This window comes from Monodelphis domestica, chromosome 4, assembly GCF_027887165.1.
Source record: "Monodelphis domestica isolate mMonDom1 chromosome 4, mMonDom1.pri, whole genome shotgun sequence".
Lineage (NCBI taxonomy): Eukaryota > Metazoa > Chordata > Mammalia > Didelphimorphia > Didelphidae > Monodelphis > Monodelphis domestica.
Window position 1 is genome coordinate 431,896,459 of NC_077230.1, and position 25,846 is coordinate 431,922,304.

The window sequence follows — 25,846 nt, forward strand, 5'->3', positions numbered from 1 at the left end:
ATAAGCAGAAGAGAAGTAGAAATTAGAAAAGTGCCTTAGCTCTGCCATTCGAGGCACTCACATTTCTGCTTTTATAGAACATTTGCGATGGTCCATGATGGTTTCAAGGTGGCTTGGAATGAACATGCCCAGTCATAATGATTTTCAAAGACCTTGCCATCCAGTGTAGAAACCCCAATATGGTAACACTGGTGTGCTGATTACAATACTGATAGGATGCAAAGACAAGGTAACTTTGGAATGAGGGGCTAATCTGATAACAGCACAGAGAAAGCAAAGGAGGCTACATGTCTTGGAGTGACCATCTGTTGGGAGCTGATTTTCATTTGAATGTCAACCCTTGCTGAGAACCAGAAACCATCTGATTACAGGTGGAAAAACTAAAAATACGTTCTTCTTGCTCAGAAGTGGTCAGCTTGCTGTAATCATTGCATGAACATCAAATCATTGTATGCTGGAGCAGGACAATTTAGACTCACTGGAGAAGGAAATCTATTATGTTTAAATATACAGGGCTTTATTGTCCAAGAGGAAAAACACATTTATAACAAGGGGGCAATTATTTATTGGGTAAGGTGCCATTAAGGACTTTTTGCTTCAAACACCTTCTGTCATCATTGCGAATCCCTAAATGGGACGCATTTTTAAAGGACTGCTAGTGAAAGTTAGTGACCATTTAGTGATAGAAGGAAGAAGGACTCGAGGTATAGTAGAAGACATGTTAATTTTGGAAATGGGAAAGGCATCATTTATTTTATTATGTTTATTGGAAGGTTTTTTGTTTTTTTTTGGGGGGGGATAGAGAAATGCAATTAAAAAAAACAAAACAAATAAAGAATCGCCATCCTACAAGACCAGATGGGTCAGAATAGAATCTCTGATGTCTCCAGTGATTACTAGCAACAAGACTGGAAGTCATGATTTAGTGTTCAAGATGGCTACAGAGAAAAAAAAGATAAAATGAAGAGTAAACACTGGGGTAATTCCATTATACTAATTGATTTAATGGAGAAGAAAATAATATGAATATTCAGTGTGGGAATGGCAAATAGGATAATATCCATGAATCTGAATAGAGTATCAGAATACTTGGATATAGTCCTTAAAATGACCACAGACCAACTGAAAGGTTAATGTAAATCTTAGTATATGAAATTGTAGATTTAAAAAGAATGACCATCTGATAGTGCAGTGAAATGGATAAGTATAGACAGATAAGACATTGCCTTTTCCATGACAGAATCAAAAAGAGGTGCTTGAGGAAAGGATTGAGAATGCAATGAAGAAAGGCTATCTAGTGCTGGGGATAGAGCCCAGGAAGTCCCTGGGTTTGAATTCTAGTCTCAGTTGTAGGGATATTGATCATATCACTCAAGTCATTCAGAGCTCATCATGTCCGAGTTGTGAAGTATAATAAGGATACTGTGTCTGCCTGTGTGACAGAAGTATTGTGAGAATCTATTGTGATTGGATGAGAAGCTCTTTGATGATTAAATCATCCTTTGGATGTGAGCTAAATACATTTCAAATGATTATTCTGTCCATTTGATTGTGAAGACTTTTTGTTACTGCAGAGGTAGATCATACATGGGTTTACTTTCTGTTCAGTGACGGGAGGAGGCTATACTTATAGGCCTGTGGATGTCTCTCTGTATATATATATATTTCTATTTCCTTTCATTGCAGAGATCAAGTTTAAAGTGAAGGAGATGGGTACAAAGTTGAGCATTTTTGCAGAAGAATCTCACCATGAAAAATCCATAGGTCATGCTTCCTGTGACTTCAGTTTGAGAGAAAAATGTGACTCTGATATCAAGGCAGAGAGATATCCAAAGAGTTATTATGAATTTGATGAAGATGGAAAGAGTGTCAGGCAATATTCATTTCTGATTCAGTGTAAGAAAATGACTCCAGGGAAGGACTGCTCTCAGCATGGTAAATATAGAGAATCTTCTAATGAACAGGTAGAGCAGCTAATTAAGTCCCATGAGAAACCTCCCCAAGTAGAAGCCTATCAATGTACTCACTATGAGATGGTGTTCAGACCCAGTTCAGAGCTCATTCAGCATCAGAAAAGTCATAGTGGAAGAATGCTTTGTATACATAATGAAAACAGGAAGATGACCCCAAAGCCAAAGCTCGTTGATCTACAGATACTTCATACCAAAAAAGAAGCTTCTGAATGTAATGAGTGTGGAACAACCTACTCTGATCCCTCATCTCTTACTGATCAGCTTCAGTTTCATAGTGCAAAGAAACCATCTGCATGTAATCAGAGTAGGAATCCATTTGATTGGAAGTCAGACCTTCTTAAACATCCAGAGGTATGTACTAGTAATGATCCTTATAAATGTAATGAATGTGGAATGACCTTTAGCTACATGTCACATCTTATGGACCATCAGAGAACCCACAATGGAGAGAAACTTTATGAGTGTAATCAGTGTGGAAAGGCTTTTAAAATCAGCTCCAGTCTTAAGAAACATCAGAGAATCCACACTGGAGAAAAACCTTTTGAATGTTATCAATGTGGAAAGACTTTGAGAAGCATCCTAAGTCTTAGGTATCATGAGAAAATTCATACAGGGGAGAAACCTTATGAATGTCAACAATGTGGAAAGACTTTCAGAAGCAGCTCCAATCTTAGTGTTCATCAGAGAATCCATATTGGAGAGAAACTTTATCAGTGTGATCAATGTGGAAAGGCTTTCAGAATCAGCTCCAGTCTTAAGAAACATCAGAGAATCCACACTGGAGAGAAACCCTATGAGTGTAATCAATGTGGAAAGGCTTTTACACGAAAAACTAGTCTTACTTATCATGAAAGAAGCCATACTGGAGAGAAACCATATGAATGTAATCAATGTGGAAAGACTTTCAGAAGCAGTTCAAATCTTAGTGATCATCAGAGAATTCACATTAGAGAAAAACCTTATGATTGTCATCAATGTGGAAAGGCTTTCAGAAGCAGATTCAGTCTTAGGAAACATCAGAGAATCCACACTGAAGAGAAACCTTTTGAATGTAATCAATGTGGGAAGGCTTTGAGAAGCATCCTAAGTCTTAGGTATCATGAGAAAATTCATACAGGAGAGAAGCCTTATGAATGTCATCAATGTGGAAAGGGTTTCACACAGAAGAATGATCTTGCTGTACATCAGAGAATCCACACTGGAGAGAAACCTTATGAATGTCATCAATGTGGAAAGACTTTCAGATCCAATTCAGATCTTGCTAGACATCAGAGAATCCACACAGGAAGGAAACTTTATGAGTGTAATCAATGTGGAAAGACTTTAACAAGCAGATCCAGTCTCATTAACCATCAGAGAATCCACACTGGAGAAGAACCTTATGAATGTCATCAATGTGGGAAGGCTTTTAAAAGCAGTTGTAGTCTTAAGTATCATGAGAAAATGCATACAGGAGAGAAACCTTATAAATGTAATCAATGTGGAAAGGCTTTCAGAATTAGCTCCATTCTTAGGAATCATCAGGGAATCCACACTGGTGAGAAACCTTATGGATGTAATCAGTGTGGAAAAGCTTTTAGAAGTCGCTACCTTCTTAGTCATCATCAGAGAATCCACACTGGAGAGAATCCTTATGAATGTAATCAATGTGGAAAGGCTTTCAGAAGTATCCCCAGTCTTAGGTATCACGAGAAAATTCATACAGGAGAGAAACCTTATGAATGTAATCAATGTGGAAAGGCTTTCAGAAGCAGCACTAGTCTTAAATATCATGAGAAAATTCATACAGGAGAAAAGCCTTATGAATGTAATCAATGTGGAAAGGCTTTCACAGAATCCAGACATCTTATTCAACATCAGAGAATCCATACTGGAGAGAATCCTTATGAATGTAATCAATGTGGAAAGGCTTTCAAAAGCATCCCCAGTCTTAGGTGTCATGAGAAAATTCATACAGGAGAGAAGCCTTATGAGTGTAATCAATGTGGAAAGACTTTCACATGGAAACATGTTTTTGCTGTACATCTGAGAATCCATACTGGAGAGAAGCCTTATGAATGTCATCTATGTGGAAAGACTTTCAGAAGCAGATCCAGTCTTACTCAACATCAGAAAATTCACACAGGAGAGAAACCTTATGAATGTAATCAGTGTGGAAAGGCTTTTAGAAAGAGCTGCCATCTTAGTAATCATCAGAGAATCCACACTGGAGAGAATCCTTATGAATGCAATCAGTGTGGAAAGGCTTTCAGAAGTATCCCCAGTCTTAGGTATCATGAGAAAATTCATTCAGGAGAGAAGCCTTATGAATGTAATCAGTTTTGAAAGGCTTTTACAGAATCTATACATCTTATTCATCATCTAAGAATCCACACTGGAGAAAAATCAAATCATGATTATGGAAAGGGTTTCACACAAAAATCCAATCTCAGATTCCATCAGGGAATCCCCATTGGAGAGAAATTTGTTACACTCCAGTGTGACTTTTAAAAATGACTTGACTCTTGGTAAGTTCCCATGCATCAACCCATTTGAAATCTCTCCAATTAAAAAAAAATGAGAATCGACCTGTTTGTACAAAAATATAGCTGCACTTTTTGTGGTGGCAAAAAATTGGAAAATATAAGGATGTCCCTTGATTGGCACATAGCTAAACAAATTATGGTATACTGTGGTTCTGGAATACTATTGTGCCATAAGGAATGATAAACTGGATGAGTTTTTTTAAGAACTGGAAAACCTAGGTGGCTCAGTGGGTTGAAATCCAGACCTAAACACAGGAGGTCCTAGGTTCTAATCTGGCCTCAGATTCTTCCTAGCTGTGTGGCCCTGGGCAAGTCACCTAATTCTCATTGCCTACCCCTTACTGTTCTTCTGTCTTAGAACAAATATCCAGTATTGGTTCTAAGACAGAAAGTAAGGGTTAAAAAAAATGCTTAAAAACAAACCAAAATAGAAAGACCTAAGTGAACTGATGCGTAGTGAAATAAGCAGAACCAGGAGGACATTATACACAATAACTGAAACCTTGTGAAATGATCGAATGTAATTAATTTTATTACCAATAGCAATGCTATGATCCATGACAATTCTGAAGGATTCATAGAAAGAATGCTATATACATTTAGAGAAAGAACTGTTGGAGTAGATGTGCAGAAGAAAACATGAGTTATCACTTCTTTATTTGGGTATATATTTGGGGTTTTGGTTTTAAAAGATTATTTTATTGCAAAAATGAATAATACGGAAATAGGTTTTGAGTAATAATATATGTATAACCCAGTGGAATTGTTTATCAACTCCAGGAGAGGGGAGATAGACAATGTGAATCAAGTAGCTGGGGAAAACATTAAAATTTTTTAAAAATCCCTTTGTTCCTCATGAAAACTGTTTCTAAGTAACAACTAACTAGTATTTATGTTAACCCCCTAATATCTGCCAGTCCTTGTGCTAATTGCTGGAGGTAAAAATACATAGTTCCTACCCTTTTGTATCTTCACAGGTTATTCTGGAGAATTTTCCATCCTTCTTGGACTGATTTTTCCCCGTAGAATATTTGTCCATGGAATTGTAGTTAGCCTTTATCTGAACCCTTTGAAATTTGCTCTCCCTCAATACAGTCCATCTGTCAGCGTAGATGGGACTTTCTTATCACTAGACTATAATATGGAATGGTGTATCTCCATTTCCATTTCCTGTCACTCACAGACTAATATGATAATCCCTAGATTCAAAAATTTAATATTAAGAAGGGACTTTTAGAGAGTGTCTTGTTCAACCTTCAGAATATAGAGGAGAGACAACAGGTTCTGTTGAATGGTTGAGTGATTTGCGTATGATGCAGATTAAGCGATTTGGGGATCATTATTAGACACCCACCAGGAATATCCAAGTTGTCAGAGTGAGCTCTTAAGGCTTTGAACAGTGGATTCATTTACCAGCAGGTGAATCTGGCCTTGCCTTTTCTCCACATTCTGGTACAATGACTGGTGCAGTTTTACCAGGACACACCTGCTGGGAGCCATCAAATCCACGATGTCTGACACAGTCACAGGTGGAATCCAGGGGATTGCAAAGCAGCCCCCAGGAAGGATGGAAACTATAATATGGAGTGGTGATATCTTCATTTCCATTCCCTGTGGCACACAAGCTAATATGATAATCTCTGGATCCAAAAATTAAGTATCAAGGAGGGATTTTTAAAAGAGTATCTTGTTCAACCTTCACATTTTTGAGGAGAGAGAACTGAGGTTCTGATGAAAGGTTGAGTGGTTTGCATACAATGCAGATCAAGTGGTTTTGTGATCACTTGTTTGTCAATTTGTCAAAGTGAGCTCTTAAGGCTTTGAATAGTGGATTCATTCACCAGCAGGTGAATCTGGCCATGCCCTTTATCCACATTCTGGTACAATGACTGGTATAGTGTTACCAGGACACACCCAAATGACCATGGGGACTGTTCCAGCCAGCACCACATCCTTTACATGGGCAAAGCATTTCATTTAGGTCCTTTCTTGCAATATGGAGTCTATTACTCTTCCCCTTATTTCAATCAGGAGAATTAAGAGTGTGTTTGTTTCACGAAGTCCTGCTCATGGGGGAAGAAAAGAGCTCTTTGGATAGTGACGGAGTCTCAGGATTGCTGTCTAGTCCAGGGGGTGGAAGGAGGAGGAGGAAGATGGGAAGAGGGACTAGAAAGATCAGTGCCACTCAGCACTGATCTTCATAAAATCATAGACACAGACATTAATGCTACGCTAGAAGAGACTTCAGAACATGTCCCACATTTCCCCATGAAACCAAAATTTATTTTCAAGTATATCTCAAAATTATGCACTGATTATCTAAGGAATAGCCTATGAAAGTAATTACTTTGCTGAACGTCAGTCTCCTCATCAATGGGTTTGGAATAGTGGAAGAAACACTGGTTTAGATAACAAGATACTCAGAAGTATTAGACTAGTCCCCAAAAAGAGGGGAGGAGAGTTTACCCAAAGTCCTAAGCTGGAAGTCAGAGGCCACTTACAGACACATTTCTTCCATTTTAGAGTTTTGGACAAATTGCCTGCCTTTTCTCAGCCTCTATTTCTTCTATGAAAAATAAGAGAGTCTTAGTCACCTCTAATGGTTCCAGAAGCACTAAGTATCCTATGCTGTTCTGCTATCCTATGCCCTTGGATCTCATCCCACAATCAAGGCAGGCATCTGGATGGGATGCCTTGGGTAGGGTTGCTGAACCAAGGGAGCACAGGCTAGAGAAGGAGGAGCTAGGCAGCCCCAAGACTTCGTTGTCTAAGCTCCCAAATAGGGGCTGAAGATATTGGCCAATAAGCATTGACTATGTGCTAGTTTGATACGTGGGGGAGAAAATGAGGGCAACTATTTTTGACCAGAAGATAAGAAGTGAAGGTGAAGAAAAATTGGTTTGCAGGGGTTCTTGGGGCAAGAGAAAGGTTTTTTTCAGGCTTGCAAGATTGAAGAGTAGCTTCAACATGGTAGAAAGGTCTTACATGGCCTGACCCAGTAGAACTTACATCCAGCTGAGACCCTAAACAGATAGCAGGTTCCTAAACATTCACCAGATGACCAAAGTCTTGAAGATTCAGAGGGCTCCTGAGAGTGGGAGGCAACTGCTTGCTCCAACTATAGGCAATATTCTGGGACTTCTCTTCCCCTCAATCCTCATTAACAACATACAAGATGATGTTCTCCCCAAAGCTGTGACCCTGAAACTGATAAGTTTTAGGACTCGCCAGTACTGGTCATTGGTGTTTTCTCTTGGTGATAGCCAGTCTCAGCTAATAGCATGTGTGAAGGCTGAGTTAAATCAACATGGATATTGTAGTATTTAATCCTTCATAGAATCAATGTGGCTTCTCACTTAGATCTATTAATATAAATTAGGAAATCTGCTGTAAGAATAGTTTAGGTAGAAAACACAAGTTTAATTATCCTTTTCTGATGGGGGGGGGCTCCCTTCATAGCCCCTGGGGCCACAACAACTCTTGCTTTTCTCTTTACTAAGGAGAATGGAAATCCTTTGCTATGCCAGCCTCTGGGAATCCTAAAATTCCATCTTCTTAGGAAGATGTCAGAACTCCCTTTCTAAAACATGAAATGATAGGCACAGGATCTTGCCTAGTCCAGCATTACAGTTTGCTATGGACACAGCTTAGTATGGAGCCTGCTCTAGAATTCCACTCGGGCTCTGGGACTATTCTGGGGAGTCGCCTGCCCACTGATTTAGTTAAGTTGCTAGTTTTGCATTAAGTCAGTGTCCTCAGAAGTTGTGTTTAGTACTCCCAGGCCCATCTCAGTTCTCGGGGAATACATTCCAGTTTAGTTATCTGGAGGGATGGTCATTCCCTGCCATCCTTTACATTTCTTTCTTCCATTTCCACGTTTATTCAAATAGCCAACACTCGCCTCATCTATTCGCAGTGTCATTATTTCCACCTCTGTCTAACACTTCTAACCCATCCTGGCTATAACCTCTATGCCCTTTGCTCTCCTAGGCTTTTATTCCTCCACTAGCCACATTCTCCCCTCCCTGTCTTGGCTCCTTAGTGCATGATCCTATTCATCTCTACCCTGCCCTCATTTGGGTGCTTGGCCCCCTTAACACAGCTCCAGTTGTTCCTTGAAAAGTTTCAGTGTTGGAATCTGTTACAATAGAATTTATGACCATATGGGTAAACTGAGGGAGGCTTCACCAAGGAAAGTTATGGGGATACAATCCACCAATAACAGGTCTCTGCTTTTGGAGTAGCCAAAAGACCCTCAACTGGGACTGTGATACACTTTTTCGGGGTAGAAGCTAATGGAATTTACAGTGTATATTGAAAACATGATACAATTGGTCATTTTAATTTTATGATATTAATAATGAAGCATAATTTGCCATAGGTAGCACTTAACATAATTCATATCAGATTCATAATTGGTTACACATCTTTGGAATTCAGCAAATGTCCTCAGTACTAGTAAAAACAATTCTGAAATATTCATCTCTTTTTTTAATGCATCAATCTATATGGTTTTTTTTTTTAGAATATTTTTCCATGGTTACATGATTCATGATCCTCCTCCCACTTTCTCCTCCCCCTTCCCAAAGCCAACAACCTGATCCACTGAGTTATACATGTATCATTGTTCAAAATCTATTCCCATGTTATTCATATTTGCAGTAGAGTGAACTTTTAGGATCAAAACCCTAATCGCATCCCTATCACACTACATGACTGATCTTATATTTTTATAACGCTGAAATACTCATTTCAGACAGAAAATAACGACATTAAAAAGGACTAGATTTTCATATATGCTTATTTAATTCAGATCAAGTTTTACATGAACTTAAAGAGGGATGAAAATATTGAAAAGTAATAGAAAATCAATCATTTCACAAGTTTAGGTGTTCAGAAGTTTATGTAATAGTCAAATGATTTGGATTTTTATAACCAAAATTGAAACCAACAAAACAAAATTCACAAATACTTTTCACGTATTTCTAAATATCCAATGAAATGATTTGAAGTATAATCTTAGACTGAAAGGAAACAAAACCAAAAGCCTGGAGGAATAATGGAATTTCTAAAAATTGAGAATTACCTAAAATGCCAAGGTAATATATAAACAAACCTTTATGCTGCTCAAGGAGTTTTATTCAGTTCCTATAACAAACTGCTACATGGCACTGGTTGTAAAGCATTTGCTTCATTGTCAGGGACTTGGATGGAAGAAAAGGTTCCATTCATTCCTAAAGTAGCAGAGAAAGGTTAACTTCTACTATTATACTTCTTTTACAAATAAGTTGGCCGCTACACTTTTTGTGGTGGCAAAAAATTGGAAACTGAGATGTCCCTCAATCGAGGATTGCTGATCAAATTATGGCATATGATGGCGATGGAATACTATTGTGCTATATGAAAGGATGCACCTTGAAATAAGTAGAACCAGAAGAATATTATACATAGTAACTGAAACATTATGGGATGATCAAATGAAATAGCCTTTGCTTCTAACAGCAATGCAGTGATGTAGGACAATTATGGAAGACTTATGAAAAGAATGCTATCCACATCTTGAGATAAAACTGTTGGAGTATAAATGCAGAAGAAAACATGATTTGTCACTTGTTTATTTGGGTATATGATTGGGGTTTGGGTTTGAAAAGACTTACAAAAATGAACAATATGGAAAGTGGTTTTGAGTGATAATACATGTATAACCTAGTGGAATTGCTTGTCAACTCTGGGACTGGGGAGGAAAGAAGGGAGGGGAACAATATGAATCACGTAACCTTGGAAAACTTACATGCAGATTTGTTACTGGAATAAAATTAAGAAAACAGAAATAATAAAAATAAGTTGACAGAATTGGGCATGTCTTCAGAAAAACCATTTTTCTCTGTACTTTATTATCATCCTGAAGAACCATGCAGTTCCAACAATCCCAGGGCATATTGCATAAGGTAGGACAAGGAGCAGGTTCCATATTTTTGTTCTGGCTAATATAGGCAAGGTAAAGTAAATCTGAGTCTTTTTCAATGGCTGCAACATTTCATATGCTTAGAGTTGTATAAAACTAGTGCCACTGGTCTGTATGTTTATGTACATCCATGTTCCCAATAAAGCCCTCTCATCTGCTTCAAAATCGTGTCTTACTTGTCAGTCATCTCAAAGGGGCAATTATAAAGGTTAAATTTAGGGTTGAGACTGAATATAATTTTTAATTGGTCGCCAGGGATTTGATTTCTTAAATCCCAATGAAGTACTCAAGTCAGAATGGAATTTTATGGTGATTTACTTACAATAGGATGAAGAAATTCAGAGAGAGAGAGAGAAAAAAGAGTTAGTTTAAACTGTTCCAACTCAGGCTGAGCCAGGAAGGAGTTTAAGGCCTTGGCCAAGGGGGCCTCCCCAGAAAGGGGAGTCAGTCTTATCACTCACCACATGACCATCTCAAGGAAGCAGTCTGAGGGAGCTCCTCCAGGATCAAGTTCCAGGGTCAACTAGCGCCCAGGCCTCCTCACAGGAAGTGACGAGAACTCCAAAAGCTGTTCTCTACATCACTTCCTGCCTCTCACATGTGCCAATGATGGCTCAAGCTTGGCTTAGGACAACCCAGGGGACAGTCAGTTGTTTCTGATTTGTCACTTGCTAGCACATGCCAGTGTAGTGTGGGCGTATACATTGCTGGGGGCTAGACTAAGCAAAATGGAAAAAATCTAAAAATCACACACACAAAGTAGAAAAGGCTGAGGTATCTTGTATATTTTTGTGGAAGAATGTAGATCATTTACTCTCAGGGTTCTAGAAGGATCATTGGTGGGACCTCAACAGCTTATAGAGACATCTGGGCAATCTGACTTGGCTGAGTTTAAATGCAAGAGCTCCTCTTGGACAAGCAACCACTCTCATTCTGGTCCAAATCCCTCCAGCTCTTCTGCTGCATAGAGAAGTTTCTCCTTTAGCTCTTCTAGCTTGTGTATGGTGGGAGATGCTGAGCATAAAAGCAAGTGTGACTTCCTGGTAACCAGCTTCTTTGCCAACTTTTCAATGGAAAATTCTGAGGAAGATGTGCCGACAAGATGGTGGACCCCTCTCACAAGCCCATATGATAGAGTAAAAACTGAGTTAAGCTTCCTATTCCTGGAAGCCAGGCCATCCAAGTTGCCATGAAAACAAGTTGTTTCATATTCCTGATGTGGACCCCATTTCCCCCAAAATTGCATCAGCAGATTACAATGAGACTGAGAGCGACAGGCTCATGACATGACCTCAGGCTTTCTCAATTGGCCACTTCCAGAAAAGGCTAAACCCTCATTATGAACAACATACAAGATGATGTTCTCCACAAAGCTGTAACCTCTGAAAGTCATGAGTTTTAGGACTCATCTATATTGGTCATTTGGTGATTTCTACTGGCTAGAGCTAGTCCCAGCTGATCGCATGCACAATGGCTGAGTTAAATGAACATGAATCAATATTTTAGTATTTAATTCCTCATAGAATCAATGAAGCTCATCATTTAGATCTAGAAAAATATATAAAGTAGGAAATCTGCTTTGTAGGGTGAAGAATAGTTAAGGTAGAAAACAAGTTAAATTCCCCTTTTCTGTTATAGGGACTCCTTTTGTAAACCCTGGGGCCACAAACGCCCTAGCTTTTTTCTATACTAAGGAGAATGAAAAGCCTTTGCTATGCCAGCCTCTAGAAACTACAAAGTTCCACCTTTTTAGAAGGATGTCAACATTCCCTTTGAAAAATATAACTTGGGGGTGGGGGGGGGCAGCTGGGTAGCTCAGTGGATTGAGAACCAGGCCTAGAGCCAGGAGGTCCTAGGTTCAAATCTGGCCTCAGACACTTCCCAGCTGTGTGACCCTGGGAAAGCCACTTGACCCCCATTGCCTAGCCCGGACCACTCTTCTGCCTTGGAACCAATACACAGTATTAATTCCAAGACAGAAGGTGAGGGTTAAAAAACAAAACAAAACAAACCATGATAGATACAGGTTCTAATCCAATCTAATATAATTTTCTGTGGACATTTCATAGACACTCCCAGTTGCCCCCATTATGTCCAGGAGTGAAGTGAACAACCACTTAAATCCCTGGTAAAATTAGTCAAAATCGCTCGATCTTTTCTGGTCCTGATGGAAACCCACAGGCTTGTTCCCCCTTTTTGTTTAGTATGGAGCCTGCACTAGAATCATACTCAGGCTCTGGGACTAATCTAGGGGTCACATGACCACTGATTTAGTCTAATTGCTTGTTTTGCATTATATCAGTTCCCTAAGAAGTTATTTTTAACACTCCCAATTTGATCTCAGTTCTCACGGCCTACAGTTTAATTATCTAGAGGGACAGTCATTCCCTGCCATCATTTAAGTGTGTTTGTTCCATTTCCATGTTCATTCAGAGATCCACCCCTTCCCTCATCTGCTCACAATCTCGTCCTTCTACCTCTCCCTCTAAGACTTTTGGTCCAGTCCTGGCTATAACCTCTAACCCTTCAGGTCTCTTGGGCTATGACTCATCCATTGGCCACGCTCTCCCTTCCCTGTCTTTTTTTTTTTAATTTAGGATTTTTCCCATGGTTACTTGACTCATATTCTTTCCCTCTCCTCCCCCCTCCCCCCTCCCATAGCCAATGTGCAGTTCCTCTGGGTTTTACACGTGTCATTGATCAAGACCTATTTCCATATTATTGATATTTGCACCGGGGTGATCATTTAGTGTCTACATTCCCAATCCTGTCCCCATCGAACCCAGTGTTTAAGCAAATGTTTCTCTTCTGCATTTCTGCTCCCACAGTTCTTCCTCTGGATGCGGATAGTGTTCTTACTCATAAGTCCCTCAAAATTGTCCTGGATCACTGCATTGCTGCAAGTAGAGAAGTCCATTACATTTGATTGTGCCACAGTGTATCAGTCTCTGTGTATAAGGTTCTCCTGGTTCTCTTTTCACTCTCCATCAGTTTCTGGAGGTCGTCCCAGTTCACATGGAATCCCTCCAGTTCATCATTCCTTTGAGCACAATAGTATTCCATCACCAACATATACCACAATTTGTTCAGCCATTCCCCAGTCGAAGGGCATCCCATCATTTTCCAGTTTTTGGCCACCACAAAGAGTGCAGCTATGAATATTCTTGTACATCCCTCCCCTATCTTGATCCCTTAGTGAGCATTCCTGTTCATCTCAACACTGCCCTCATTTGGGTGTTCAACCCCCTTAACACAGCTCCAATTGTTCCTTGAAAAGTGTCAGTCTTGGATCTGTTACAGTAGAATAATGACCATACGTGTAAATCAAGGCAAGCTTCTCCAAGTAAACCTATGGAGGCACAACCCACCCATAAAGTTGGTCTCTGCCTTTGGAGTAGGCAAAGACTGTGAACTGAGGGGCGATGCACTTTTTTTGGTTAGAAGTGAATGGAATGTACGATGTATGTTGAAAGCATGACACATGTGGTCATTTCACTTTTCTTATATTACTAGTTAAACAGACTTTGCCAAAGGGAGAACTTGACATAATTCACTTCAGATTCTTAATTGGTCGCCCATCTTTGGAGTTTGGCACATGCCCTCAGCACGGGTGAAAACAGTTCTCAAACTCTACATTAAGAAAGGCCGAGACTGGCACACATGCTTCTGTCACTCAGATCAAGTTTCCATGAATGTAAGTAAAGAGCGACGCAAACACTTCAAGAGCAATAAAAAGTCTGTAATTTGGCCAGTTCAAGTGTTCAAACGTTTATGAAACTCTTGACTGATTGGATTCATGGAACCAACAAAAGGAAGTTCAGAACAATTTACATGAAATCAACTTGCTTTGGCCTAAATCTGAAGTCCAACCGAGGCCTTCAACCATGGCGAGGAATAATGGAATTTTCTTTTTCACAAAAACTGAGAGTTACCCAACAGGCCAAGGAAACATGTCAACAAGGCTTGAGGATGCTCAGGCCGTGCTGTGCAGTTCCCGTCCCAAACTGCCAAGTGGCACAGGTGGGGTAGCCTTCGCTCCACTGTCTGGGGCTTGGAAGGAAGGCTAGGCTTCGTCCATTCCTTTTGCTACATCATTAAAGTAGCAGGGACTCCTTTTCCATTTGTTTTCCAAAAAAGGTGGCAGAGTTGGTGTAGCAGTCCACCCCTAGCTATGGGCAAGGGGAACAGTCGGTATGTACAGATTGCCTTAGAAGAGAGCATGCTCAGTCTTGAGCATGCTCAGTATTGCACGTGGCTGGGAAAGCCTCTGTCCCTTGACCCCAGCTTCCCCCAGGTTAGGCGGGAACACAGGTTTCTTTGCGCTCACCTGGTTGAGAGAAACCACACCTATACCTTGTCATTAACCAATGATGATCATCCCTGTGTACTGTGTATATTTGCATATCAAAGAGATTAAATATGCCTCAGCCAGCTCCTCCTTTCTCTCTTCTGCTCTTCCTCCCTTCCAGCTCGCATGATGGCTGTCCTTGCTGGAGCCTTTGGCCAGGCTCCATCTCTAATCTTTCTCTATCATCTCTCCGACCTGTGTGGTATTGAATCTGGATCTCTGGACTGGTATAAGCCTTTGGAATGGTCTTTTGATCAGAGCTTGGCTGTGGCTCATTGATAATTAATAAAGACTCATTCCTACCACCTCATATCTCTACTTTGACTCCGTCATCCCCCTCGTGGTATCTAAAACTTCTATCCTTTCTCTATTGTCCTACCTTAAAGCTTCTCTCTCCCCTCTGAGGAAGCTTTAGTTGGGCGTCCATCTTCAGAAAACCAGTAAGTCTCCTGGGTAAGGCTTCAGTACTATCCTGAAGAGCTGAGCCGTCCCAAGAACCCTGGGACATATTGCACAAGGTAGGAGGAGGACTAGCAGTTTCCATACTTTTGTCTTCACTCTGTTCTTGGGTTCTTCTGGGGAAACGCCAGTCTGGAAAGGCTGAGTTCCTCGGGGCCCAGGGCCAGGGGCTTCCCAGGCTGGGAGGCCCAGATCTCTTGGGGCCCAGGGCAGAGTGCCTTGTGCTGACTGACCCTGAGCCCCTTGGGGCCTGTTGCCAGGCCTGAGTGGGTCCTGGGCCCCATCAGTGCTTCTTCTCTTATCCTTCCACTTCCCTCCTCCCCCTCTGAGATCCCCGTTGCACTCCCTTGGGTGGCGGATCCCTGAGGCTCAGGCTGCCCCTGGTGCCCCCACAAGGTGCGGGTGGTCCAGCTGGTACTGCAGGATCTCAGGGCCTGCCCTCATGGGAGGAGGCTGTCCTATAGCCTCTCTGGGGCTCTCTTGGGGAACATAACCTTGGCATCCTCAGAGGCAGGCACCCTTGGGTCCCTTCTCCTCCAGGAAAGTGGCCTCAGTAAGGCCATAGCTCAGCACCCAGGGTCTGGGCCCCAACCCTGCCTTCCTCCCCAGGTATTCATCAAGCCTCCTGGGCCCCAGCTGGCATGGCTGTGTGGGACCATTGGAGCCCAGGGAAGGGACTGTGTCCTCTGGCCACAGGGCTCCTTGTTTTCCGCACTCCCCGCAGGGACACCACCCATGGAAATCCTGGGGAATGGACTGGATAGGAGGCCAGGCTGAGGCCCAGGTCCTCAGGAGGAGCCTCAGCGGGGCAGTCCACACCCAGCTCTGCCAGCCTGAGGGGATGTGGGGTTCTCAAACAAGTACAAAGCTTGACTATCATGCTGGCTCCCTATATCCCTGAGGAAAAAAAAATCAGACGAGAAATGACATTTCCCCATCAAAATAGAATTCTAATTCTTTTCTTCTTATATTATGGCAACTTCCTGTAGTCTTGGATACAAATGGCTAAGTGAAATATTACTGCATTCTGTCCTACATACTTGCGGGATAGAAATTACTTTAAACTGGACCTATACAAGGCCTATTTTGAATTTTTCTTATGTTTTTGATTATTTTTCTATTCTTTTGATAATTGACACATACAACCCCATAACTGAACATTGCATTCTGAGCTAAACTTGATATTTTTTAATACTTACTTCAGGGGGGATTGTATTTTAATTTTAAATCTAAGAATTTTTTTTTATTTTTGAATTTTTTTTGTTTGAGATTGTATTTTTATAAAAATCCAAGAATTTTGAATTTTGTTTAAGATTTTACTGTTATAAAAAAAAATCAAAGATTTTGATTCTGTTCAAGAAAAGATCTTCAAGAAAGAAGCTTGAAACTTTTATATCCAAAGAATGAACTGTTGCAGAAAGATGCTGAAAACCTACACTTCATCAAGAAGATCAAGAATGAACTTTGGATATGATTGATTGGACTGAACTTTTGAGTGAACATTTATTGTAATTGTACACATTTATGCCAAAAGGGACTGCCCCTAATTTGGCTTTCTGTCAATGCGCCTAGCAAAACATTGGTTTTGCTTTCTTTTCTTTTCTATTTCCTCTCTCACTATTCTAATTTCTCTTAGAAAATTGAATATTGTGTATATCTATAGTTAGAAGTGCATTTAGAACTACAAAATGATTATGTTAAATGATCAATGGGGAGACTAGTCTCCCAATGATCATCAGGGGTGATTGTAAACCTTGAAATTTCTTAGACTTGTGAATGTTGGAAATTTCACCATTGGAAAATTTCATACTTGGGAAAAATTTCCTACTGATAGTAAGAAACTCTATTGGAATGTGAAACCCTAGGTGTGGGAGGGTCCTTCTCCTCCCTACCTAAGACTACTTTAGGACGGAAACCTTTTGCTAAACAATGGAAAGGGCTTTGACCTATGCTTAAGCATAGAACAGGAAGTTCTTTGAGTCATGATTGAGTTTAGAATTGATACAATAGAGATACTTGGAATGACAGAACCAGGTCTTGGAAACTACAATCTCCACCCTACTCAGTTCTAACAGAATTTAGGAAGGGCTACAGCATAGATCAAAATTTAATTATTTGAGAATATGACCTTCAACAGACATGTGCAAAGGGGCAGACCTCTGGGTAGTCCTGGGTTAAGCTAGAGCCACCATTGGCACAGGGAAGACATGGACAGTGATTGGTAGATGTGAGAACTGAGGGGAGGGAACTTAGATGGTTGCTTAAAGATAGCGGGGTCTGAGGGGAAGGAGGAGGAGGTTTTGCTCTGAGCGAGGTGGCTCTGAAGGAGGACTGAGGAGGTTGCTCTGTGGGAGGACCAGGAGAGAAGGCTGGCTCTGAAGGAGGAGAATTCTCTGGAAACATTTCTTGAAAGGAGGCTCTCTTGAAGGTGGAGCCTGAGGTTGGCATGAGAAGCCTTACCTAGAGAGATCTTGGTGAGTGATAAAACCAACTGACTGATTTATTCATTCTTATTCCTTTCTTACTTTCTCTTTTTCTATTGATTAATCAGTGTATTATAAATTAATTTCTCTATAAAACCCAGTTGCCTTGGGCATATTCATAAATTGGGAATATGTTCCCTGGCGACCATCTTATATTTTTATAAACCCAAGACACAGTAGAAAACATATTTCAGCGGTCATAATTGTTATATATTTCCCTTGCTCCCAAAACATTTTAATTATCACAATTTAAAATGGTTGATGTCTTAAACTGTAGTGAGTTAAAATGGTGGAAGATATAAATTGTGATAGATATAAGAGAGGGTGAGTAAATTTGACCGCAGAAAATGTTTCACTACAGTGTCTTGGTTTTAAATCAAATATAAGGTGGTCGCCAGGGAAATATTCCCAATTATTCAAATACCCAAGTCAACTGGGTTTTATAGAGATTTTTAATTAATAATATAATGAGGAATTAGAGAAAGAGAGAAAGAGTAGGAAAGGAATAATTATGAAGGGCCTCAAGTCAATATGGCCTAGACCTGAGTCTTAAGAGAGAGAATCAGTCAGTCAGTCTTTTAACACTCACCATAAGGTCTGCCTAAACAAGGATTCTAATAACACCAGGCCAGCTCCATCTCAGCTGACTTCACCAGAGAGCCTTCCAGCCAGAGACTGTTCCAAAGGGCCTCTCTCCAGAGCCTCCAGAGGGACAGAGTCCCCTCAGAGGAGCTCCAGTGAGACCTCCTTAGAGATTGTCCTCCAAGAGCTTCCCTTCTCCAGAGCCTCTCTCAAGAGATTCTTCCCAAGAAATCCTCATCAGAGATCCTCCAAAAGGAATTCCTCTAAAAGGATATCTCCAAAAGGAATCCCCAAAAGGATATATCTTCAAGAGATTCTGCTTTTTCTTATATAGGGTTTTTTCTCCCATGTCACCTTCCCTAAGTCCCTACATCTACCAATCACTGTAGACACTTTCCAAAGGACTGCCCATCTGAATTCCTGCTAAGTCAACAAATCTCCCCAGTAAGTCTGAACCAGTGAAAACACAGCTGAGTCAACTAATCTCATTAAGACAAAACTTGCCCGACCCTTTTAGGTACCTAGCATCTCATTGTATCAATTCTAAAAACAGCCTGGCTCAAAGAACTCCTTTCCCCACCATAAGCATGGATCCAAGTACTTTCTTTGTTTAGCAATGAGTTTTCTCCCCTAAAGCAGTCTTAAGTAAGGGTGGAGTAGAGGTCCTCCCATTTCTGATCCTGGCGAGTTCTCACATCAAAATGGAGAATGTTTCTCAGTAGGGAATTTGTTCCAATTAAGAATTCCCTGATGGGGAAATTTTTAACATTCACAAGTCTGAGAGATTTCAAGATTTACAGGGGAGCTAGAGTCCCAAGAAGGAATGACTGGAACATTATCAAAGTAAGGATAATGAACGTTTATTGTATGCAGCACACAAGATTTAAAGCTTTTCCTGAGAGTAACAATCTATCCTCCCCAGCATGTGAACAGAGGAGTTAACCAGTTCTCAGGGTTTCTTGGAACTGTTCATGCAGCCTTGAATTGAGACGTCTATGTCTTGGTATACTCAGCAGGAATGGCATGTCACAAACACCTGGGAAGAGGAACTCTATTCCATGAGGTCATGGAAGGTTCACTGCAATTCCCCCTTTTTGTTTATGCCATCCAGTTCCCTTTGGTACAGGGTCCGATGAATACATTTTTGCAATACAGAAAAAGTAGTCATTAAAGCTTTTAGTAAACAAGGCAAGCATAAGCAGATAAACAAAATCACAAGCGCACCAACTCCAAGAAGAGTAACATCATGAAATAAGGAGGAAAACAATCCAATTATACAAAGAATCTGCAATATGCTGTGGTTCAAGGTCCTCCTGTAAGGATGAATCAATATTCTGAATTAATATACTGAGATTGTTAATATCTTTGGGGATGTTTTCATGGTCCCATAATCCCTGTCGTAATTTAATTTTTTCCAATGTTTTTGTGTCATTATTTACTGTTATGGGTAGCAAGCAAAATGCAGTATGTCTATAATCACTTTTCATGCGTGTTATCAATGACAAATATTCTCCTTCATTCATTAGATCAATCATATTTTTCTGCAACATCATCATACTTTTGTAACAACTCGTATCAGTTTCTTTTTGTCTTTCTAAAGTTGAGGTTACAGTAGCCGCCAAGGCTGCCCAATAACTGTCGTCATGCTCAAGAGTATGTAAGTTAGAAGCTTATTGTGCCGAAGACACAGAACCTTTTATAGTCGAAGCCAAAGCAGAAACTCAGGCTGCCATGCCTGATGCAATACAAGTCATACATCGTCTACGTCGTGGTCTTCTTTGTGGTTGTAATACATGAAGAACTTGACCCCCTGGTCGACCACACCATGAATCTTTATGTTCAGGGGCAAAAAGGGCTGTGCGTGGTCACTTGATGGTTAAGACCGGCCCGTCCACTCGTGATCCTACACAGTAACGGACCCTGCAATTGTGTGTCATATCAGTCATGTTCAAGGCTTCAGGATAATCTTTTACTGCAGTTATAAAAGCACATCCCAGTTAGGCAAGCCTGAATGTCTAATGTAGGAGTTCTATTCACTGGTGTTTGGACTTTCCCAGTATTAGTGACAGTAACACAGGGAGACACACTCTCTTTATCCAATGCCAGGGCTGTCTGTCCGTAATCAGTCAACGTCTGTGTGACAGTAGCAGAGCGTCACCGATTAGCTCTGGAGCATCACCACGAAGGCGAGCTTCTCCGCCTCTAAAACAGTCATGAAATGTATAAGAGTCCAGTTTCTGTCCAATCTGCCTTGTGTCGTCGTGCCAAGCCTCCCAGGTCATGTTTGTCCAATGAATACCAACGTCCTCTTAGATCTACACAATAGCAAGGGCGGAAACATTAACAGTGTCTCCTTGATCATATTCCATTACATAAGCCCTCTCACTGCCCCAGGGCTGGGGCAGCCTCCATTCACTTTGGCCATTTGGTCCCCCTTTCCCAGCCTCTTGATTGCCCTTTGGGACCCAGGAGTCCTGCCTCCCTGCCCCCACGACCTACTTAGGAGCCAGTGGCCAGCGATCCCACCTGCCCAGGGCTGCCTCCCTGTCTCCAGTTCCTCTCTGGGGACCCAGAGCACAGGGGCCCAGGGGTCCACCCCAGCTGAGACTCAGGGCAGGGCCACCCTGCTTTCTGGGCCTCTGCCGGCCTCCTGGAACCCCTGTGTCACTCTTGGTGCCCTGACCCAGCCCTCGCACCCAGGTCTCTGGCTTCCCTCGGCCCCAGCTCTGGGTGTGAGAGGAGGAGAGGGGATGCAGGGAAGGCCAAGGCTGGGCGGGAGGCGGAGCTGCCAGGCTGGGGTCCCCGAGGGGTGACTGCTGGCCTGCCCTCCTCTGGGGGCCCCCAAAGCCCCTTCTGCTTCCTGGGTCTGTGGGGGATGGGAGAGAGGAGGAAGCCGAAGGGAAGGAATCATCTTCCGTTCCCAGCCTGACACTCCACGAGGTCCAGTTGGCCTCCCGGGAGGAGGCTCTCTGGGACTCCCTCCGGATACCCAACAGCCCAGTGCCCGGCTGGGATGGCTGGCAGGGGGAGGGGGCGCCCCTCGGAGCCCGGGGAGGGGGCGTGTCCTCTGCGCTCTGGGCTCACTGTTGAGGAGGGCCCCCGGGCGGTCCGTCGGCACTCCGGGCCCCTGGACCCCGGCAGACAAGAGAAGCTCCACAGCCTCAGTGCTGCGAATCCTGGGGAATGGGCTGGATCCTGGGCAGCTGTGCGGGGAGGAGGGCGGCCCGGGGCCCCGGGAGGTGGGTGAAGCCTCTGGGAGCGCCGGAGCGGCCGCGGGGCCCGGGATTCCCTCCTGACTGCACGTTCTGAGCCGGACTGGCCCGGGAGGCTCCCCAGACCCGGCGGAGGCTGGAGGGCATTCAGGCCCAGCACAGGCTTTCCTTCTCTAGCCGCGGTTGCTGGGGAACCGGGCTGGGGGCGGGGCCACAGGCCGGGGCGGGGCGAGAGACAGCCGCCAGGGGGCGGGGTCTGGATCTTAGCGCCGCGCTCTTTCCGGTCCCTCCCAGGTCCCTCTGGACCTCCGCCTTTGCCCCCGCCCCGCGCCCGGCCACGCCCAGCCCCTTCCGGCCCTTTACCGGAAGGGGGCCGGAAAAGAATCTGTTTCCCTCCCAAACTGTTTTACAACCGAAGAACAGCCTCGCCCCCGACGCATGAGGCGCCCCTGATTCCCCGCGCACACCCCGGGGCCGGGGCTCCCCACACTAGGCGGGAGCAGAGACTCTGCCGGCTCCCGAACGTCTCTTTCCGGGCTCTCCGGGAAGAGGGAGCAGGAGGGGCGGGGGCGGGGCAGTTCGCGGCGAAGGGGGAAAACAACGTGGACGGAGGGAAGCCAACCTCCGGGCAGGAGCCGGCCTCGAGGCCGCTGGGAAAGAGGAAGTCGGGACTTCTGTGCCGGAGATGCTGTTCTCCCTGCGCTTCCGCTCTTTGCACTTCTTCTGCCTCCTCCGGGATTACCCCTGCCGAGATTTGGGCCTGGTTGGCTCCACACCGCGCCACGTGATTGTGTAATTCATTGGGGACCTAGTTGGGGGGGAGGGGCTCCGCTTCCTGCGCTTTCGGCCACATTCCTTCCCACCGTGGGGGCACCCAGGGGTGCTGCCTCCCCAGCCGGGGCCCCCTGAGTCCTTGCTCAGGCCCCCTCCCAGACGGGATTGTGTGAGAGAGTTGGGCAGGGGGCTGCCGGGAAGGCTGTGGCTCAGGGTCCTCAGGGGCTGACTGGGCACCCCCAGCCCCTTCTGCCTCCTGGGATGCTGTAGGAGGGGGAGGGGGTAACTAAGGAAGGGGTGCAGGAGGGGAGGGCCCTCTGCATTCCCAGCCTGACCCAGCCTGTGCTCTCCCTCCCATGGTAGGCTGCAGTCTCTGCCCTGACCTGGCCAGGGGCTTTGTCAGTAGCCTCCTGCCCAGGAAGAGGAGACAGAGAGCTCTCCCTTGGGGGATCCCTGCCCCTCCCTGCCCAGCTCAGCCTGCAGAGGAGCCAGAGGGATGGCCCCTGGGAGCCCCAGCCCCCCAGCCCAGGTGAGTGCAGTGTGCCCAGGGCTGAGTCCCAGCAGCCATTTCTCTCCTTCCTCTGTTTCATAGACCCCGAGTCTTCTCTCTCTTTTATGCTTGCCTGGCACTCGGGTGTTCACACACACACACAGACACAGGCTTCTACTTCTCTCTTTCTTTTGGCCAAGCTCTGCCTTTTGGCAACTGGACCTCAGGGGAACCCCCATCCCACTTGGATCCTGTGTGGGCAGGCCTGGAGCAGAGCCCTGAAGGCTTCCCAGGTCTTGTCCTTCTCAGGGTCCTCCTCAGAGCAGACATTGCCCTCTGTGGGGACCTGCTGGAGCAGCCCAGGAAGGAGGAACCAGGCCCTGCCCCCCAGGAGCTCTCAGTCTAGTGGGGGGACAAGTGTTGGTAGCAGCCGTATCCACACTGGCTGTGCAGTATGGATGGGATGGCCTCTCTGATGGAGGCTCTGACAGTCCTGGGTGCCTCTGTTCTGAGGGTCAGATATGAGCTGAGCTTGGAAGAAGGAAGCCAGGAGGCCCAGGGAGGAAGGAGAACATTCCAGCCTGAGGGAAGCCATTGGAGATGCCCAGAGTCAGGGACTGGAGGGTCCTGGTCAGGGTTCAGCCAGGAGGCCAAGTGTCCCTAGTCAGAGGAGTGTGAACCTTAAAAAAATTCCCAGACCCTACTTCATAAGGTTGGGTTAAGAACATTCCCCATTGGGACCATTCCCCATTTGGGCAGTGAAGATACTTAGATCAGGAATGTGAGACCTCTACTCCACCCCTACTTAAGTCTGCCCTAGGGGAAGATAAAGTTGTAAACTCTTTGCTGAACAGTGAAAAGTACTTAAACCCATACTTGTAGTAAGACAAAAAGTTCTTTAAGACATGCCTATTTTAGGACTAATACAAAGGGGTGCTAAGTACCTATAAAGGTCAGGCAACTTATGAATTTACAAGGAGCAAAGAGCTGATAAACTTACTCAGAGCTTTCCTGGTGTGAATTACTCAAAAATTAGGGCTTCTTAGGTGTGAACTAAGAATGGTCTGTCCTTTGAAAAACATCTACTGTGATTGGTAGATGGGAGAACTATGGGGAGGTGACATAGGAGAAAATTCCCTATATAAGGAGATGACAGTCTCCTAAAAAGAATAGTCTCTTGAATACCATCTCTAAGGAGGCTGTTGGGAGAGAGCTCTGGAAACAGGCTCTTGGGACAATCTCTTGAGGACAGTCAGAAGAATCCCTCTCTGGAGAAGGATGGCTGGCTGAACTGGTGTCTATATTCTTGCTTGGACAGATCTTGTGGTGAGTGATTAAGGACTGACTGATCTTTCTCTTAGGGCCTAGGCCTGGGTTGGCCAGGACTGGCCAGGGCCGGCTTATCCTTTTCTCATTATTCCCCTTTTTCTCTCTTTCTCTCCTTTTCTTTAATTCCTCATTTGTATGAATAAAATCTCTATAAACCCAGCTGACTTGGGTATATTTAATAATTGGGAATATTTCCCTGGCGACCACCTTATATTTGATTTAAAACAAAACACTGTCTTGAAAACATATTTTCTGCGGTCACAATTTACTCTTCCACTATTTTAACTCCTACGTTTATGGCCTAAACCATTTTAACTATTACAGGAGGACAAGAGGGAGCTGATTACAGGCACTTACTGCATGCAGGGTGCCTTTTAGGTCTGATCTCCCCTGATCCTTTTGTGAGAATCTGTTAGGGTCCTGGCAAGGCACAGCCTCACTCAGGGAGCATAGGATGCAGCCAGGATCCCCCAATCACTAGGGGATGGACTGGAGTGTCCTTCAATGCCACCCATTTCCTGTGTGAGAGACATACTTAAGAGTGTCTCCTGCAGAATTCCTGGACTCGGAGGCCTTTTGGACAGAAAAGATTCCTGAACTGGTTTAGTCTTTAAAAAGACAGGATGGGCTCCATCCATTCTATGGCCTTCATTTGCTATTGGCCCTGAGCCAGGGAACCCTTTGTTTATTCCTTAAGCCTTACCTGAGGGGATAAAAAGAAGGGGAGAGTCTTTGGAAGTCTTCAGAATCCCAGGAATTTCCTTTGTCTTTTGGGAGGGAAGAATATCAGAGGGAGCTTTTGGTATTCTTTCCAGAAGTTGTAGGGTTTGTTCTTTCCTTCTCCAGCTCTTTTTCTAGGGGAAGGCACTGAGGCAAGCTAGATTCAGTGACTTGTCCAGGGACACACAGCTAGCCAGTGGAAAAGGGAAAATTTGTTTTTAATCCCTCCCATATTCACTCTCCTTTATAGTCCTCCCCTCCCAATCACTCCCTTTCTTATTCCTCTAATAGTTCTCTGCAGGGTAGAAGAGGATTGTATATCCCAGTGATTCTGGCTGTTCTTTCCTCTCTGAGCCAATTCCAATGAGAGTAAGGTTAAAGTAGGATCCATCACCACACTCCTCCTCCCCTCCCCTGTAATAATTTCCCTCCTTCCTCCTCCCCCACCCTCCCCCTTCCAGAGCCTCTTTATTTGACAAAACTTCCCTCATTTTACTTCTCTTTTTCCCATTTCTCTTGATTTTTTTTTTGCATAGCATCCTATATTGCTTACTACCAAACCCTTTGTCTACGTACACTTATGCTAACTGTTATGGCAATGACAAAAATATTAAAGAGTTACAGATAACAACTTTTTATATAGGAGTGTTAACAACTGGGCCTTATTGATGCCCTCATATTTTTTCTCTTTCTTATCTATTCTTTTATGCTTCTCTTAAATTTTGTATTTGAACATCAGATATTGTGTTTATGTCTGGTCTTTTCTTCAGGAATGCTGGGAAATCTTCTCTTTTATTCAGTGACTATACTTTCCCCTAAAAGACTATAGTCAGTTTTGATGAGGAGGTGATCCTAGATTTTAAACCTAATTCCCTTCTGTGTGGAGTGGAATTTCAGGAGAGAGAGCACCACCAGAAATCACTCTTAAGGAGCAGAGAGAAGCCTTAGATAAGATGCTGGAAGAGAAAATGTGGCATTATTTGGAG

At 43.5% G+C, this 25,846-nt stretch overlaps 2 protein-coding genes across 4 annotated transcripts in view; both read left to right on the top strand.

Moving 5' to 3' along the window:
* The window catches only part of LOC100617677 (zinc finger protein 665-like), a 30,284-nt gene extending 19,656 nt beyond the window's left edge, over window positions 1-10,628 (top strand). For all 3 annotated transcript variants that reach the window (XM_007492425.3, XM_007492426.3, XM_056825512.1), the window contains one exon: window positions 1,687-10,628. In XM_007492425.3, the coding sequence (XP_007492487.2) occupies window positions 1,687-4,298 (2,612 nt within the window). In that variant the 3' untranslated portion in view covers window positions 4,299-10,628. The remainder of the gene's footprint in view (window positions 1-1,686) is intronic.
* Window positions 10,629-21,906: 11,278 nt separating this feature from the next.
* LOC103103694 (zinc finger protein 260-like) overlaps window positions 21,907-25,846 on the top strand; it is a 197,825-nt gene continuing 193,885 nt past the window's right edge. The window contains exon 1 of the mRNA XM_056825526.1: window positions 21,907-22,339. The gene's annotated coding sequence lies outside the window, so the exon portion shown is untranslated. The remainder of the gene's footprint in view (window positions 22,340-25,846) is intronic.